The sequence below is a fragment of the Chlorocebus sabaeus genome, chromosome 17 (genome assembly GCF_047675955.1).
Source record: "Chlorocebus sabaeus isolate Y175 chromosome 17, mChlSab1.0.hap1, whole genome shotgun sequence".
Classification (NCBI taxonomy): Eukaryota; Metazoa; Chordata; class Mammalia; order Primates; family Cercopithecidae; genus Chlorocebus; species Chlorocebus sabaeus.
Genome location: NC_132920.1, coordinates 70054429 through 70072005, shown reverse-complemented (window position 1 = coordinate 70072005; position 17577 = coordinate 70054429). Strand labels below are relative to the sequence as shown.

At 38.0% G+C, this 17577-nt stretch overlaps 1 protein-coding gene across 8 annotated transcripts in view; it reads left to right on the top strand.

The window, feature by feature from the left end:
- Positions 1-17577, top strand: part of COL9A1 (collagen type IX alpha 1 chain) — a 192225-nt gene that overhangs the window by 107611 nt on the left and 67037 nt on the right. For 7 of the 8 annotated variants that reach the window (XM_073006130.1, XM_008013581.3, XM_073006125.1 and 4 more), the window contains 3 exons: positions 5338-5734; positions 15998-16081; positions 16898-16918. In XM_073006130.1, coding sequence (XP_072862231.1) covers positions 5338-5734; positions 15998-16081; positions 16898-16918 — 502 coding nt within the window. Of the gene's footprint in view, positions 1-5337; positions 5735-15997; positions 16082-16591; positions 16836-16897; positions 16919-17577 lie in introns of those variants that run through there. The other variant, XM_008013587.3, reaches the window with a different exon arrangement.

Below are 17577 nucleotides of genomic sequence, written 5' to 3'. Positions count from 1 at the left end.
TTCCATTCCAGGAAAAAGCATCACTGAGACTATTATACATTGATTCAGGACATGTTCTTATTACCTTGCTTTCTGTTTTTCTATAATTTGTCTGGTTTTGACTGAAAGGACCCTCTGTGAAAAGTGCCAGAGGGTAAGCGTAAATTTAACTAGGAGCCACAGAGTGGTTAGAAGACTCACAATGGTGCTGTTCAAGTGTCCTGGTGCTGAAATAGAGCCACACGTCCACTGCTTGGCTCCTGGCAGACATCAAACCAAAGCAAAACTAAAGTAATTATAATAGAAACAATGATAGTAATACTAACATCATCATCAAATCCTGCACTTCACTGATTTCTTTCTCTGGAACTAAGCCTTTTGCTCTTTATTTATAACTGAGGTACTTTAGTGTATGTGTTGAGTCCTGTCATCATTGTGAATGAATCTCAGCAATTTAGTTTTGATATCACCTAAATACCTTATTTATAATTATGATAATTATTATATGCTTTAGCGCAATGTAAAAAAGCTAGAATTAAGATTCCTTTAGTAGATAAATGAGACAATTAGGACTTTTATAGAAATTAAGGTGTAAAGGTAAATAATGATTAATTAGAACAATAAAATAATATAGAAACTCAATGTATATAAAAAAATTTTGAACAAATTAGAACAATCTGATGTAATAGTACCAGATTACAGCTAGAAATTCATGTTTTGAACATACTATATATTATTGTATAATATAATAATAGTACATTATATGAACTCTTTCTATAAATGTACTAATTAACAATAATCTCATTCTCGTCACAATCCTGTGATATAGGGGCATTATTAACCTTCTTTTCTTAAATCAGGGATCCCCAAAAGTTTAATTTACTTGCATAAGGTGAGTGGGTTGGAACGTGCTGGAAAGACTGAATCCCAGGCAGAATGGTTGCAGAGATTGTACTTCTAACCACTACTCCATACTGACTCTGGAAAACCATTCACATCTGGAAAGATTAAGAACATGATAACAGTGACACTCACTGTTTTTTTCCTCATAATTTCTTTTCATGTATGGAAGTGCCAGTTGTGTTGCTAAATAAGCTTTAAAAATTCAGTGTTTTCTTTCTCAAATAATTAAGCAAAACATGAGGTCCTCAGTGCTGACCTGATTTTCTCTTCTAAGATTTGAGGTACTGTCATTAAATCTTAAGTTCAGAGATTGATCAATGTGCTGCCACGTGGCTTCCTTACCTCCTGCTCAACTTCGTTGTTGCTTTTCTCGAAATGCCTAGAGCTATCACTAAATAGTGTACCCAGGCTATATCTAATGCCTCACATTTGCTACCCTTGACTCCCTGCTCCCATAAAGACTGAAAAATCTTGTTTTACTGTCAAGCCTTATTACAAGATAAGGAAAGAAGGAGGAAGAAATTAGGAAAAGAAAGTAGAGAATAAAAAGAGAAGGAGGAAAGTTAGAGGACTGAAACATGTGGAATTCCAAGTAAAGTTTATTCTTGGGAAAGTACTTGGACTATCTTTACTTCAGTTCCCTCAATTTAAAATGAGGAATAATAACTATGTCATAAGGTTGCTATGCAGAGGAGGTGTTCGTAACTGGAGAGTGCTTGAAGAACCCAGTCCACGCTGGTATTGGGTGAGTGTTTATTATTAGCAGTGAAGAGCACTAGAAGGAGAGAATGCATGTATAGGAAAGTCTTTTCTCCTTAGAGGATCCTTTCTTTACAATCTGCCCTCCAAGTCCTGCTAATTCAAAAGCCAGGTGACAAGGAGACTAGGGATGGGAATTGCTCTCGGCCATGCAGGGTGTAGACAATGTTGGTATAAAGGGACTTTCTGTGCTGGAGAACATAGGCTCCCAGATAGTGAAAGAAACTATTAGCAGGATCTTTGTAGGAGGAAAATATTACGGTATATGGAACTGATGGGAAAGAGTCACAATTTATCCTTATTTATCTTTTCTATTTTTTGAAAGACTTAAGAGACACATACTTTTTTTTTTTTTTTTTTTTTTTTTTGCTGTTTTTTATTCCTTATTTTAGGCATAATAGTTTTATACTCTCAACTCCCACTAACAAACATGTTATGTTTATTTTCCTTAAAAACACAGTCTTTTCTTGGATTAAGGTCACAAATAAATGTTTCAAGGTCCAAAGACTGTTTAATCTTTCATTCAAACCCGTATGATTCTTCATTTAAGGTACTCTTTGAAGGTTGTAATATAATGAAATAAATCATTTATAGGTACAGCTTATTTTAAATTATGCATACTGTCAAGTTTACTTACTGATGTGCATAGCATATTTGCAAGAACAGAATTTCAGGTATTCCAAGAAAAGACAATGGGACTGACTGTTCCATAAATTAAACTTGTGAGACTTTTAAGTGGTCTTAGGTATATACAAATACATATATGTTTTATTAGTATAAATACCAAAATGAATTTTCTCTTCTTACCATATTGACATACTATACTAGCCTAGTTTAAAAGATCAAAGATCAATAACAAGATAATCTAGATTATTTCTACACATATTCACACACATATATTATCTTCATATATACGGAGAGAAAGAGACAGATACCATTAGTTTAACAACGTATCTATAAATGAGGTATTCATTTAGCCATCTCAAACCTACCCTCCATCATTTTAAATTAATTATTTTCTTTTTTCAGGTTTTGGCATTACATACACCAAGTCAGAGATATATTAAGACATTATGTCCTTTCCTACCTTTAACATAATCTCTTCATTGAGTGGGAAAGATTGAATGAAACACAAATTGGGAGAACTCCCTCAGTTAACCCCAGGATGTATTTTCACAAGAGTCACCTAAACACATTACTGGGACTTCCAGAATTGAAACAAAATAGATTTTTTAAGAGAACTGATTATATTCTACAGTTTTGTTCGGTATATCTATAGACAGATAGATAGATAACACAGATTAGGTTATTTTTGAAGCCTGGAAAAATAATGCTTAAGGAAGAGAAGAAGAAGCATTAGATTTTATTATCCTTTTAAAAAACCTCATGCTTCAACAATAACTATCTTGGACAAAAATAAGAAAATAAATTATTTAAGCATCTGGTTAAATCCCAATCATTAATTAAAAATAATAATCAAAATAATCTGTTTATAATTTAAATGGACACTTGCCCAATTTCACAATTGAGTAAAACTTGAAAACTATCTCCCAGCTCCAAATTTATTGAGGTAAGTTAGGTAAGATGTACGAGCTTCCATAAGGTTTTATAATTATACAATACTCAGTGCATTTTATTGTGAATAGTGAATCTTAGCTTCTTTTCTAGAGGTTATTCTGGAATAGATATAATTCTGCAAAATATAAAGTCAAAGAAAATGTGACAAACTGATAGATAAACAGGAAATATATTAAAAACAAATATCTGGAGTGATGTAGTAGACAGTTTCATATGCGGAAAAAAGTCAGTAAATGGTTCTCGTATAATTTTTTCTTTAGCTCCATATTGCATATTTTAAAACGTACACTTGATGGATACAAAACATAGGCAGTGAACTGAAAGCTTTGCAATATGAATACTACACATCACCAGTGAAAAAAATGTATATGGATAAAATAATTCATCCCGCACCCTAAATACAAACCAGTCATATTACAAAGTAATGGTTAAAAAAATAGTTTTATGATGAAAAAGTATTCAGATGAAAAGTTTAACCTTTTTGTTATCTTTAGAAAACTAACAAAGTGATAAAATTTGTTGAGATAGATGACCCATTTTATTGAAGGCTTATAAAAATACTTGCATAGAAAGAAGTTGAAGATTTGTTTATGTTGTTATAAGACATAATAAAGTTTTATAATTAAAATCATAGTAAAGATAGAAGATCTTAGCAAATTAAAGAGAGCTACATAACAAGAATTTGACTTGAAGGAAGGTTATTTGGGATTCTGGGTCCTGGTCCATAACTGTTCTCAAAAATATAAAATTTTTATTGTTTAGCACAGAAAATTCATTAGCATTTAGTTTGCCTAACATTTCTTCCTTGCTTATGTATTTTTCTATGCTTAGAAGGGGAAATGTAAAAAGACATAATGTTCAAGTCCTTGAAAGATGATGCTTACATTTAACATGCTGGTTTTTACAGTTCAGTCTTCAGCTTTTAGCAGCTTGGCTTCAGCAGAAGAATATCCAGGTAGCTGGTGCAGGTCCAGACCACAGTCTCTGTATAGGGTAGAGATGCCTCAGGGATACTACTGGTTTTATTCTGCCATTTAAAGCAGTAAAGGAGTTAGCAATGATACAGACTTAGTTGGCAGATTAAGGAACAACTGGGCCAGACGCAGTGGCTCACACCTGTAATCCCAGCACTTTGGGAGGCTGAGGCAGGTGGATCACCTGAGGTCAAGAGTTTGAGACCAGCCTGACCAACATGGTGAGACCCCGTCTCTACTAAAAATACAAAAAATAAGCCAGGCATGGTGGTGGGCACCTGTAATCCTAACTAGTTGGGAGGCGGAGGCAGGAGAATCCCTTGAACTTGGAAGGTAGAGGTTGCAGTGAGCTCAGATGGCGCCATTGCACTCCAGCCTGGGCAACAAAGTGAGACTCCATCTAAAAAAAAAAAAAAAAAAAAAAAAGCAACAATTGAGTTGCAGTAGAGAAGTAGGAATTGGTCACTTTTCCCTTGTCACACATCCAGTGCGACAAACTGCTACTTTAACATCATAATTTGAACTCCCTAAAAAAAGACAAACATCCTCAGTGTGAAGATGCTCCTGAAGTCCTCAGTTACTGATTCTCAAAATACTTATATGGGTCTGGGATATAATTGTGGAGTGAATACCCAAGCAATTATGGAAATAACAAATAATCTTAACATGTTACTTTAAAATAAAAAAAAATTAGAAGCTGCTAGCTGCTTTAATTAAATCGTTTCATAAGCTAGTACTGCTGATTTACATTCCTAATGATCTCCTCTCTCACTTGTGAATGAAATGTTGCCAAAAACTTTGCAAGAATGTATTTTTTGGCTGAGATGAAATTGCTGAACAGTAGCTCTTTGGGTAGTATAAATAGTAATATTGCTGGGATTGTGTGGCATTGGGAACCTTCCTTAGCCATGAGGGAGAGTGTTTTTAAAATGTGTATTTTAAGATGGACCATGAATGCACATGAACGATTGAACTTCTGTAAAGGTCTTTATGAACAGTCATGAAAGAACAAACGGTACATAGTTTTTTACACTGCAGCCTTTCGGTAGGTCTGGCATCTGAAATAGCCTCAAAAGGGAATATGGTAAATACGTATGGGTACAGGAAACAAGATTCATATTTACTATTTAAAAATTTTACTCAGGAATTTATATCCCAGTGGACTGCCTGAAGAATACTCCTTCTTGACGACGTTTCGAATGACTGGAAGCACACTCAGAAAGAACTGGAACATATGGCAGATTCAGGACTCCTCTGGGAAGGAACAAGTTGGCATAAAGATTAATGGCCAAACACAATCTGTTGCATTTTCATACAAGGGACTGGATGGAAGTCTCCAAACGGCAGCCTTTTCGAATTTGCCCTCCTTGTTTGATTCCCAGTGGCATAAGATCATGATTGGCGTGGAGAGGAGTAGTGCTACTCTTTTTGTGGACTGCATCAGGATTCAATCTTTACCTATAAAGCCAAGAGGCCCAATTGACACCGATGGCTTTGCTGTGCTGGGAAAACTTGCAGATAATCCTCAAGTTTCTGTTCCAGTAAGTATAAAACCACACACTATGGCAGATTAAAGCAAAACTAGATTGGTAAAAATGAATATCTCAAGCATCTTTGATAATCAGCTGAGTGTAGCCTGTCCTGGATGGAATTTGGAATCAGAGGAAGTTAGGTAGATAGCTTCTGGTCTCGAGGAGCTTAAAGCTGGAAAGTGTTACATGCCCACCTAGCGCACCCAGAGTCTTTCTGAGGCAACTTAGAAAGAAAGCCATACTAATGTGGCACATATTGTGTACACATAACTAATGAGAATCTTCAAAGTAAGGTTGAGGTGGGTGACAGATTCAGTTAGTCAAGAATCGTATGCTTCTTGGAAGCAATGAACTTTGAAATGAAAGGATTTGGATTGGCAAAAAGGGAGGAGAAAGTACATTCTAGCTGAGGGAAACACCATTAAGGGAAAAAGAGAATAAGTAGACCACATTCAAAGGCCTAGGGACTCACTGATTTGGATGATATATATATATATGAAAAAGTGTGTGTGTGTGTGTGTGTGTGTGTGTGAGAGAGAGAGAGAGAGAGAGGAGAGACAGAGAGAGAGGAGGGTGAGATACTATCTTCAGAGTGGTGAGAGATGAGGGTACAAAGCCATAAGATATCTGGTCAACAAGAATGAAAGTTATATAGATGCATGATATGGATTTATTTAGAAGTAGGTCTTGCATGATGTGTGGTAGAAGTGACGGATTTTAGAGCTCTGTTCATGATTTTGCTGCAGAGATCCCCAGATATAAAGGTAAGGAATTATATGTTGACACAATAATTGTGCCAACTAGTACCAAATAGTTCTATCATTTTGAATTGTTATACTTCAACTGAGCAATGCTTTAAAAGGATGTTTTATAATATTATGATAGGAATTTAGAAAATGTATCTTAGAGGACAAGTATTCTTTTGAAGGAAACAAAGGAATTTAGAGTTCAATACATAAACCATTGATGCCAACCTCTCTTTCTCTCATACTAGCTTGGAGCTGTTAAATTCTAGTCACAAAACCCGTATCATGGAGTGTAGCAGGGTGATACAATGATTTCAAATTGTTTCTATGCACATCTCCAAAGAATAAAAGGTTATCAGGGATCTCAGTAATGGAATTGTTCAAATAACTTGTTTTCAAGGGAAGAATTGTGATTAGTGTGAAGGGTAGTGTGAAATTTCTATATTCTGTGATGGACAGGAAGCAATTTGTAACTGCCATATTACTTCTCTGGCTTGTAGACTCTTGAGAAAGTATTTCTTCATTTAATGAGTTATCACACCTCAAGTGGCTGGGTTAGAAAGCTGATTGGACTACTATTGTGCCATCTTGAAATTCTGTGCAGCAAGATCTTTGCAATGACACTGGAAAGGTTCTCAGACAACTCTGAATTTCTGCAAGTAGCTGTTCATTTCTGGGCCATGGGTGAAGGGGAAGATACTTTAGGTTACCTCCTCACTATTACAAACATCAATCAAGTATTTTAAACATTTATTTATTTATTCATGGGATTAAAAAAACTTAAGTCTTTATAATACTAACTTCTGTGAGCTAAGATGCTATTAAATTGTCTTATTGCCAGAGCAGTAAACTGAAGTCTCACTATTACTTCATTATCCTATAGCCTTGCCAATAATGTCAGAGCTGATTGTAGATTCTTCTGCCAACTCTATTTGCTCATCACAGTGGAGACCAGTTAGTAGCAATTATTTTCTATTTTATTCTACCACATGCAGGAGTGCAACCAGAAACCTGGCAGCTGGCTTTACATTGTGCTTCTGGTCCACCAAGAAGCTTTTCTAAATCAGTATACCATAGCCAATGTTAAAAAATATTTGAAATAGGCATGTACGGGTATCTTCCTTCAGACTGAATTCTGACTCCCTTATCAGGAAACACAAAAAAGACTTGAGCCTAACAGCCCATTAACATTCCATACTGGCTGATGATGGCGGAAGTGTGACAGTGACAGTGGCAGCTAAACTGGATCAAGGTTATAAGCCAAAACAATCCTGTCCACATTTAACAACTGGAAGTGACAACGTGAAGCTCAAACTTCTCACCAAAATGTATTTCTCAAACTTCATTTTCTATAAGATAAAGAATTAGAACACTATGTAAGAAAAGCCAACTTACACTTTTTAAAAACATCATCTTAATATGCTTAATATACCAATTCAAGTTTTCAAAATGCTTTTATTCCCATTAACTTATTTGATTCTTGCAACAACCTTGTAAGATAGAAAGTACAGATAGCATTATCTTCATTTCTCAGCTGAGGAAGTGAACTCACACAGATCTATTAACTTGTAAGAAATAGTGTTAGGCACAACATTTCTAATCTACCTTATCTTCTGCTATGCCAACTAGCTTTCCTTTGGGATAAAGAAAAATGCATGCAACCACATGTTTTTCCTTATAAAGAATCTCATTATTCTTACTTTGAAAGGCATTTGTGATTTGCCTTTAGAATTTACTTTGCAGGAAAAACCAACTAAATTTTTTAAAAGTGGGAAGTTTGTACAGTATAAAACATGCCCTCAGACATTAATTCAACTTGCTTATTTACCTAGTAAACTTTCATTGAGTGTGTAAATATTGGGTATACAAAAAGAAATAAATCACAGACTTTTTCTTCAGTCTATTGAGAATAAGGAGTTGAGACAAGTAAAGGATCATCACAATATAGCATGATAAGTACCATGATAGTGGCTAGTGCTGTATGCCAAGAAACACACAGAAAAAAAATCTCCTCACTCACATAAGAGGAGGGAGGCATGACAGTGGGGACTAGGGATGTTTCCTAAGGGATTTGATGTCTGAAAGGAGTCCTGGTGATGAAAACATCATCCAGGAGAAGACAAGGTACAATGCTCCAGACAGATGGACACTCATTTGGAAATTCCCACGTGTATCAGTTCTTCTGTTTTCAAGCTTTGTTAGTGTTCCCATACTGTTCCTTATTTTTCAAAACTGAAGGTAGTCAAACACTCATAGAAGCCCACAGACAAAGCCTGTGTGTCCATGAGTTGTCCTTAGCCCCTTGTTTTAATTTTATGGCCTATTTTCTTAGACTTCTCACCAATTTGGTTGAAATCTGAAATTGCTGACAATGGCTGAAGATGAGCAATGACTACCTGTCCCTTAGAGGACTTAGAGAGTGATGGGTAGTGGTATGTACATATTCTGAGAGGTAGAAGAACTGTGCTGATAGGTCATCATTTTCTCAATTTGGAGACGCAAATATTCAATATTACTGTGTTAGAAATTTTAAATTAAAATGAAATAGCACAAAAATACCATAAAAACAATAAGAAAAAGTGTAGTTTTACATTTTCCTTTATGGAATTGAATTCATTCTAATCTTTGACACTCTACATTAATTGAATAATTTTTTTCAGAGTCAACCCTTGCTTTTCTTTAGTAAATAAATCAAAAGCAAAATATTCCTTCTAAAGGGATTATCCAGATGTCAAAAAGTAGCCCTAGGAACTTCATAATAAAAAATGCAATTGAAAACAACATTTGATAGATCACTGATGCTGAAAGAGTCACTTATATGGTACTTGTTTGCTATTTTCCCCCTGCCTATCCTATCTTTTGTCCCCTTCTTTTCTAAGTTGAAAAAGAAAGCCAATTTCAAAAGGTTTTCACAAGCTTGTGATATAGCTGTTCACGTGGTCTACATCTCAGACATCTTCTCATCATTCATGGTTATTTAGTGGGCTCAGAGCATTCTATATTTTTCCCCAATGCACTGCTGTAATACATTGTTAGTTTGATTTTAAAACAATAAATCCCATATATTTTATTCTCCTTTATGCCAATATTTTAGGATGGTGCCATTTATCCCACTGCAAATCTTGGTTTCCTGGCAGCCTACTGTAAAAACATGTTATTTTATGACAGGTTCTTTATTGTTTGTTGTCAGCATGATAGCCTAGGAGAATTATTTGGTACAGCTCTATTAGAAAACAAAGTTGGCCTTTCTCCCTTTTCAGAGATATATGCTGGGAGTCTGGGCTTGTTTGAGGGAGGATAAAAGTTTATGTGGCTTAACAAACATATGGCTCAAACCATTTTTTTTTTACCTGTGCATATTCCAAAGAAGCCAACATGGAACGTGATTAATCGGACAGACTTACTGCTTTATCAAATGTGTGGCTCAGTGTTTATTTTCACTAGATTCAGAGGAGAGCTGGCAAAACTGTTGTTGGAAAAGCTATATGTACTTTTCTCCATCCACAGAATTGAATCACACTAACTTCCACATGTAAAAACAATATAAGTTTCATGAATTATAACATGGGAAAAATAAATTGTGAGGTTGTGATTAATATTATTTCTGATATTTGAGAAATACTATTGGAAAGTTGTGTTTTTAGTAATTTAAGAAATGCATGCTATCTATTATGCATAAAACTATTGAGTTTGCTTATTAAGTTGTTTTTGACGAGTACATCTTTTACAAATTCTCAGTTGGAAGTAAAAATTAAATTAAAAAGGAAAAATGGCAATATTTTCTATACATATTGATAGGAAATATTTTTATGAAACTTTGATTTGATTAAAACGTTTTTGAGTGCTGTCAAAACAATTTTATTTTATATTTTGGAGATGAAACTCAGCCTGCTGCATTGTCGACCATATTAACAACCTCAGCTCGGTTTTCCACTAGGTGGCAATGAAATGAGGAAACACAGAACTGAGAGCTGGTGACACAGTAGAAGCCATGATTGGAAGTAGGGGCTGTGGATAGCTAGAATAAAAACTGAATAATGATCAAACTTGCTTTTAACAGAAAACTAAAAACACTGAATTTTTTTTATTGACCTCAGCTGTGCCCATAGTGTTGCAATTAAAAAATCAGTGTGCTATTAGTTTTTTTTATTTCTATAAAAAATGTACATGGGCTAAGACCATAAAGAAATCTTTGTTCATGTTAGTCTCTGCTTGGTTAGTTTCTTTGGTTACAACGTGGTGTCAGTAGAATCATGGGCTTTCAGAGCTGGAGGAAACTTTGCATCTGATCCCAACCTTTCAGTTTATCATGAAGAAACTGGAACCCAGACAGGGGAAGGGAACTGCCACAAATCATGATCAAACCAGAAAGGCAAATACTATCAATTGTTTCTTCACTATATTTCTTATCCATCTCTATGTACTCATTCATTAATATTCAGTAACTATTTATTAAACATCTGCTAAGTCATAGGCCTTATTTTCGGTGGTGGTGAAAGCAGACGAAATTAATGCTCCAATGTCGCTTACATTCTGGGGAGAGGAGACAGACACTATAAATACATGAGTATATGTAGAGTATGCCAGGTGGTCATAAATGCTATGGGGAAAAATGAAGCAGGATATTGGAGTGCCTTGAGTGAAGGGCCTCATTGAGAGGAAAATATTTTGGCAGAAACCTGAAGGAGTTGAAAGAATTAGCATCCAGATATCTGGGGGAGGAGGATTCCAGGAAAAGAGAACAGTGAGTGGAAAAGGGTCTGGTGTAGGTGTGTGATGTCTGAGAACTCCCTGGCAGCCAGTGTGGCTGGAATGAGACTGAGAAAGGAGGTATTGAGGCTGGAGAGGTAACATAATGGAGATGTGGTTGAGAAATTGTGTTAGTACTTTGACTTTCACACTGTGTGAGATGGGTGGCTACCAGCTGGTTTTGAATAGATAAGCAACATGTTCTCATCTTTTAAAAGGATCTCCTTGGCTGCTAGTTTGATAATATATTGTAGGAGAAGGGAGAGAAGGACATAAGTGTGTAGGAGCAAGGGCTACTTAAGAGCCACTGCAATAATTCAGGCAGAGACAGCTTTGGTTTACACTAGGGTGGTAGAGGTGGAGGTGATGCAAAGTGATACGAACCTAATATATTCTGAAGTAAAGAAAACAGGATTTGGGGTATGAGAGAAAAAGAGGAATCAAGGATGACACCAATACTTCTGGCATGAGTAATTGGAAGTATAGACGTGCCATTCACTGTCATGAGAAAGGCTGTGGGAAGAGCAGGTGTCAGGAAGAATATCAGGAGTCAGTTTGGATATTGGAGTTACTTTGATCATTGCTAGACATCTAGATGAAGTTGGTAAGTAGGCAGATGTGTGCTTTCGAAGTTCAACACATATGTTCATCTGGGAATAGAACTCTGGGAATTGTCAACATACATATGGTATTTAAAGTCAGGAAATCACCCAGAGACAAGTGTAATAGAGAAGTCCAAGAACTGAGTCCTGAAATATCTCTAAATGAAAACATTTAGAAATTGCTGAGATGAGGGACATTTGTCAATAGAGATTAAGAAGGAGCAATCAGTAATATAGGAGAGGACCAAGAGATTGTGGTGCCCTGAAAGTCAAGGGAAAATAGTAGTTCAAAAAGGATAGAATAAGAAACTGACTCATGTGCTGTAGATAGGTCAAATAGTTGACCATTGGATTTAGAAATCAAAGAGAGTGATCTTGAGAAAAGACCCATTGGAGTGTTGGGAGTGAAAGCCCAATTGGAATGGATTCAAGAGAAAATGAGAAGAATTTGAGACAATAGTTATAGACATCTCTTTTGAATTTTGCATAAAGAGGAACTGAGGATGGCAGCTGAAGGGGCATGTAAAATGTGGGGAGGATTTTTTTTTTATCTGACAGATAACTCAGGATGACTCATCATAGCTCAGAGTGTAACACTTCTTGTTGCTTTACTGCAGTAGCCTCCTTCTGCCTCAAAGGATCAGGCATTGATGACCAAATGAATTTCCTCAAAACGTCCTTCTAAATCAAGGAAGCTCTCCCTATCCCTATCTTTTGCAAAACAGAAACTTTTAATGACAATTTAATACTAATCTACCAAATAATATTTAAATTCCTTAGCCCGGAAGTCAAGGTGAAAACAAAATCTGATGTCTACTCTACCCCAGCAAATTTGGTCTCTTCTCTATATACCACTTCCTACCCTTGGGACTTGTTGTAACCCCTCTATGTAAACCCTGATCTTTACCCTCCATGTTTCTGCTTGTAATAACAGAAGTGAGGCTTCAGGGCCCCACTCATATATGTGCATGCACATATATGCACATGTTATATGATCCCTTCATTGATGACCTGAGCCAGAAAAATACTTCTGTCATCTCCACTGCTATAGTATTTATCATCAAAACATTTTATGCTTAGCTACTGCCTTACATGCTAGACATTTTTGTGTCTTTCATGGTATCTATCCCAAAGCACATGAATGTGTTATATGAAAATATGTTGAATAAATAAATAAGCATGCCTCAGGTCTGCTAACTCCAAGTCTACTGCTTTCTCCTTTCACGATTCTGCTGTAGTCTTTGGTATGATCCAGTGTTGAGTTAAATATGAGTGCTGCCTACATCCCTAGCACTATGTCTGGAACAGCATGGTTTAGTCTATATAGAATTAGGAAATTTTCTAATTTTGAGGCAGCTGAGAGGCGCCTGCTCAGTAATCAGGAAGCTTCACTTGGAGGAGGTCTTTTATGATGGTATTAACAAACATTTGGTCATAAACCGAAAGGAAAGATGAGATCTGAGAATACAAGTGTTCCTTTAAATCTTTGTTGTCACTGAAGACAAAAGCTTAATGAAACATCTGTCCTATTAAAGAGCTAGTTTTTTTGGTGTTTTATAGTTGTAAAATTTAATCATAATTCAGTTTGCAAAAATCAAACCTTGTGCCAATCTCATTAACATTGAGCCAAGTTTCATAGTCATTAACATTTTCTCTCAGGAGGAAAAGATAGTTGTCTGCAGTTAGTTTTTGTTTAGTTCTTATGAAGGGCTTAAATACCTTATTAATCTTTCTTAACAACCTGGCAAAATAAGTAGAAATCATTAACCTTGGTAAAAGAACAGAGAGTTGGGGCCAAAATTCCTTGCTTAAATGTGTTGTCAGCTGACCATTATTGTAACCTTGAGGATTGAATTATACCTTTACATTGTCCTATAGAAAATAATTGAATAGGCCAGATGTGGTGGCTCACACCTATAATCCCAGCACTTTGGGAGGCCACAGTGGGTGGATCAAGATGTCAAGAGATCGAGTCCATCCTGGCCAGCATGGTGAAATCCTGTCTCTACTAAAAATACAAAAATTAGCTGGGTGTGGTGGCACACTCCTGTAGTCCCAGCTACTCAGGAGGCTGAGGCAGAAGAATCACCTGAACCCAGGCGGTGGAGGTTGCAGTGAGCCAAGATTGCGCCACTGCACTCCAACCTGGTGACAGAGCAAGACTTCGTCTTTAAAAAAAAAAAAGAAAATAATTGAATAACATTTTATGTTGAGAAGGATGGCTTTTGCTAGGGCATTTTATGTTCTGTTTAGTAGATTTAAAACAAACTTATTTATTTATTTACTTGTATTTTTCTTGTCTTGCAAATTATAAACCCAGTGTGGAGAGGGGAATATATTTGGTTTCACTAGAATGTTTCCTTGGTGTTTGACTTCTATTGGGACATCACAAATGTTGACTAAAGGACTAAATTAGTTGTAAACACCACTACACTCACACCAGCCAAAAGGACTAAATTATTTTTCACATATATTTTGTCAGTGAGTATTCAAAGAGAAGAATGATTCCAGGTACGAAAATGAGAAATGTGTGAAAATCAGCATTTTACATGTATAACGAAAGTGACTTTTACCAAGACATTCTGCCAATCTTGCTTCAAAATAATTAACATGCAAATTGGAATTCATATTTCATGCCAAAAAATAGTTGTTGTATAGATGATTATTAGTGCGTAGGTGGTGTTTATGTGGATGCGCGGATGTGTTCAGAAACTCTTGATCTATGTGGCACTCTGAACAACCCAGCCTGTATGCACAGATGAATTACATTTCATTTCCTCATTATCCTGTGCCACAATTGCAACTCGCATATTTAAACAGGTATGCCAGTTTATCCAGAGAGAATTACATATTTGAGAAAACAGTTTAATGAATTACTTCACATTTGCAATAAGTAACTTTAATGGACTATCTAAACAAAAGGTATAGATTTTCTGGTTAGCCAAAACTTCCTTTTGTTAATCTTTCCCTTCCTCTGTGGATAGGAAGGAAAGACTTCATTCTTCATTGTCTCTCCAATTTTGATATTCTGTCCAGTGATCTCAACTCTGGATGATTCCAAAACAGTGAACAAAAACCATGTAATTTCACTCTAGATTTAGGAGCTCTAGAATCCATTTGGCAGGTGGGATGACATGGAAATCTCTATTGCACGAAAGAAAAGAAGTAATGCTTAGATCTAGGACCTGGACGGTTACCCAGACATTTGATAACATCAGTGACAAAGAAATATGGATCCAATTTGAAATGCCTAGCCAGAAAGCTCCTTAATTAAGAGATACCAGCATGGTGCATGGCTATAGGCTTCCTATGGGATATGACATTTTAATTTTTTTGCCTTGTTACCTGAGGATCTTTTCAGATTCAGACCTGGCAACACTTTCCTAGCTCTGTTTCCTGTTACCCTCTTTTTTATCCTGTAACACCTGCTAACAATGTAAGAAGTTGTCAGGACACATTTGGATTTCAAGTGTCTAGAAATTTACATCTATTCAACCAATGAATAAGATTATATAAAATTAAATATTTTAAATCTTTTTCTCCTGAGTCTTATATTTCTTTCTCACTACCTTCATCTTCAGTCCTTAAATTTCCATTTTAAGCTGTGACCACTCCATGGAGAATATCTTCTTCAGTGTGCAAATTTTTTCCAAGACTAGATCTTTTTTCTTCTACTTGTCCTTCTGATTGCCACTTTTTTTTTCTATCTGTCTCTAAGCTCCTGTCTAAAATCTTAGAGCATATATTCCCTGTAGAGTTCAATAGCCCTGGGTTTCAACCCATACTCTGACACTTATTGGTTTGTGACTTGAACAGTTTCTGTTCTCTCTGAATCTCATTTTAATAGGATCTACTTCTTGAGATTGTCATCAGAACAGAAATAGAAAGTCAGTGCTGGTGGTCTATTTCCAGGCTAGGGGTATGCTGAAATAATTCAAAGCTAAAGACATCTATACCTAATAATCAGAGAAACTTGTGAAAGGCTTCCAACCCATTTTCATTAGAAAACTCGTATTCAAGGAAAAGCAAGAGTCCTGGTCCAGTGTGCTCAACCAGTTCTAGTTGATTTCCAATTATTTAACAATTAGACCACAGGTATAAACTTATCTCTCTCTTGAATGACCAGCTTCAGTCATCCAGAAAACCTTACCTGACTGTCTACTACCTTTCTCCAGTTTGAACTTCAATGGATGCTGATCCATTGTGACCCCCTGCGGCCCAGGAGAGAAACTTGCCATGAGCTGCCAGCCAGAATAACGGTGAGTTCCCTGACTACCTGCAAAGGCCATTTCTACCCAGCTCAACCCTCTCCACCTCACCACTTTCCATCTTGCCACCTCCCCAGCACCCCTCCTCCCCACTCTCTTTCCCTAAGAGAGCTTGTGCTTTGCTGTACTGACTAGAGAAATATTAGGGAAGCACAGGTCATACTTTCGACCTGGTGAATAGAAACCACCTGCAGCCTGACAGGTAGAAACCACCTGCGGGTGTGTGGTTCTCCCTTTGGCGGCTTACGGACCCTCCTCCCTCACTCTCAAACATATCCAAGACCACTTGAGGTCTACTGGCCAACACTGGCATAGGCCACCTGGGAAGGCTCCGAGGACAGCCAGAAGCTGCACTGGGGTGGATGGGATGGAGGCAGAGCTGCGTGTTCAGGCCTTGCCTGTGCGGCGGCAGGGAAGGGGTTAAGGGCGACTGTTGTCATTCTATCCGTCCTCCCCTGCCCCCTAGCTCTCCTCCAATCCCAGGACCCTCTTCGGGGCCATTCATAAACGGGGGAACGTGCGCCTCCCGGGCCTGGACACCTTGGCAACTGCTACTCCCGGGGGTGCTTTTTCTGCAGGGACGAAGTGCCACCTATGCTAGTGGCGGGTCTGGAAGCCTAGAGGGGAAGCAGGCTGCAGAGCCGGGCCAAGGGATTAGCGGAGGGCGGCGGGCATGGCCAGGACTGCGCGGGACCGCGGGGCCCTGGGGCTGCTGCTGTCAGGGCTCTGCTTGTGCGCGGCTCAAGTAAGTTGCGAGCGAGTTTGAGGGGTGCTTTTCTCACTTTCTCCCCATCTTTTCTTCTCCAGCCCAGCCAGACCACCGACGAGGTAAGCTGGGGACAGGAAGTGTTTGCATTTTTCAAGCGCACACGAGGACAGGTGGGGGCGCAGCGGTCGGGGGAGCTATGAGGAAGGCGCGGAGCATCCCCAGGGCTCTTAGACCCGCGCTTCCTCCAGCCTTGAGCACCTGCTGGAGTCCTATCGAAGTCCAGAGCCCTAGATGACCCCTGGTCTAGGAAGGGGGCTCCTCCCCCACCTGGATCCTCCCCTCTGCAAGTTCTGGCGCTGAAGGTAATAGGTGACTCGAGACCGAGGTTTAATTCTTAGCCTGTTACTGCTTCTTACTTCCCCCACCTCACCCCCCCACCCCGCCCCACCTCCTGGTCACTGTCAAGAGCAGGCCTTGCTGGAAAAGGCGGGAATCCAGGCAGGCTCCCTCTCCCGCTCCTGCAGCCCACGGTAGCTGCGCTAAACCCCGAGTCCTGCTAGCGGTGCAGGCGGCTCCAGCATGGAACCGGGTGGCCCTGGCTCCCATCAGCATTTCAGCAGTTTCCAAAAGCCTGCAGCGCCTCCCGCCTCCTGCGCGGCGGAGGACCCGGCGCGGGCGCATAAGCCCAGCTGAGGTTTGAGGTTTCACTTACAAAGACTCCATTGTAACCTGTTTGGTCGGTGGAGTTTAGAAAAACAAAGTTTTCCTTGATGAAAGA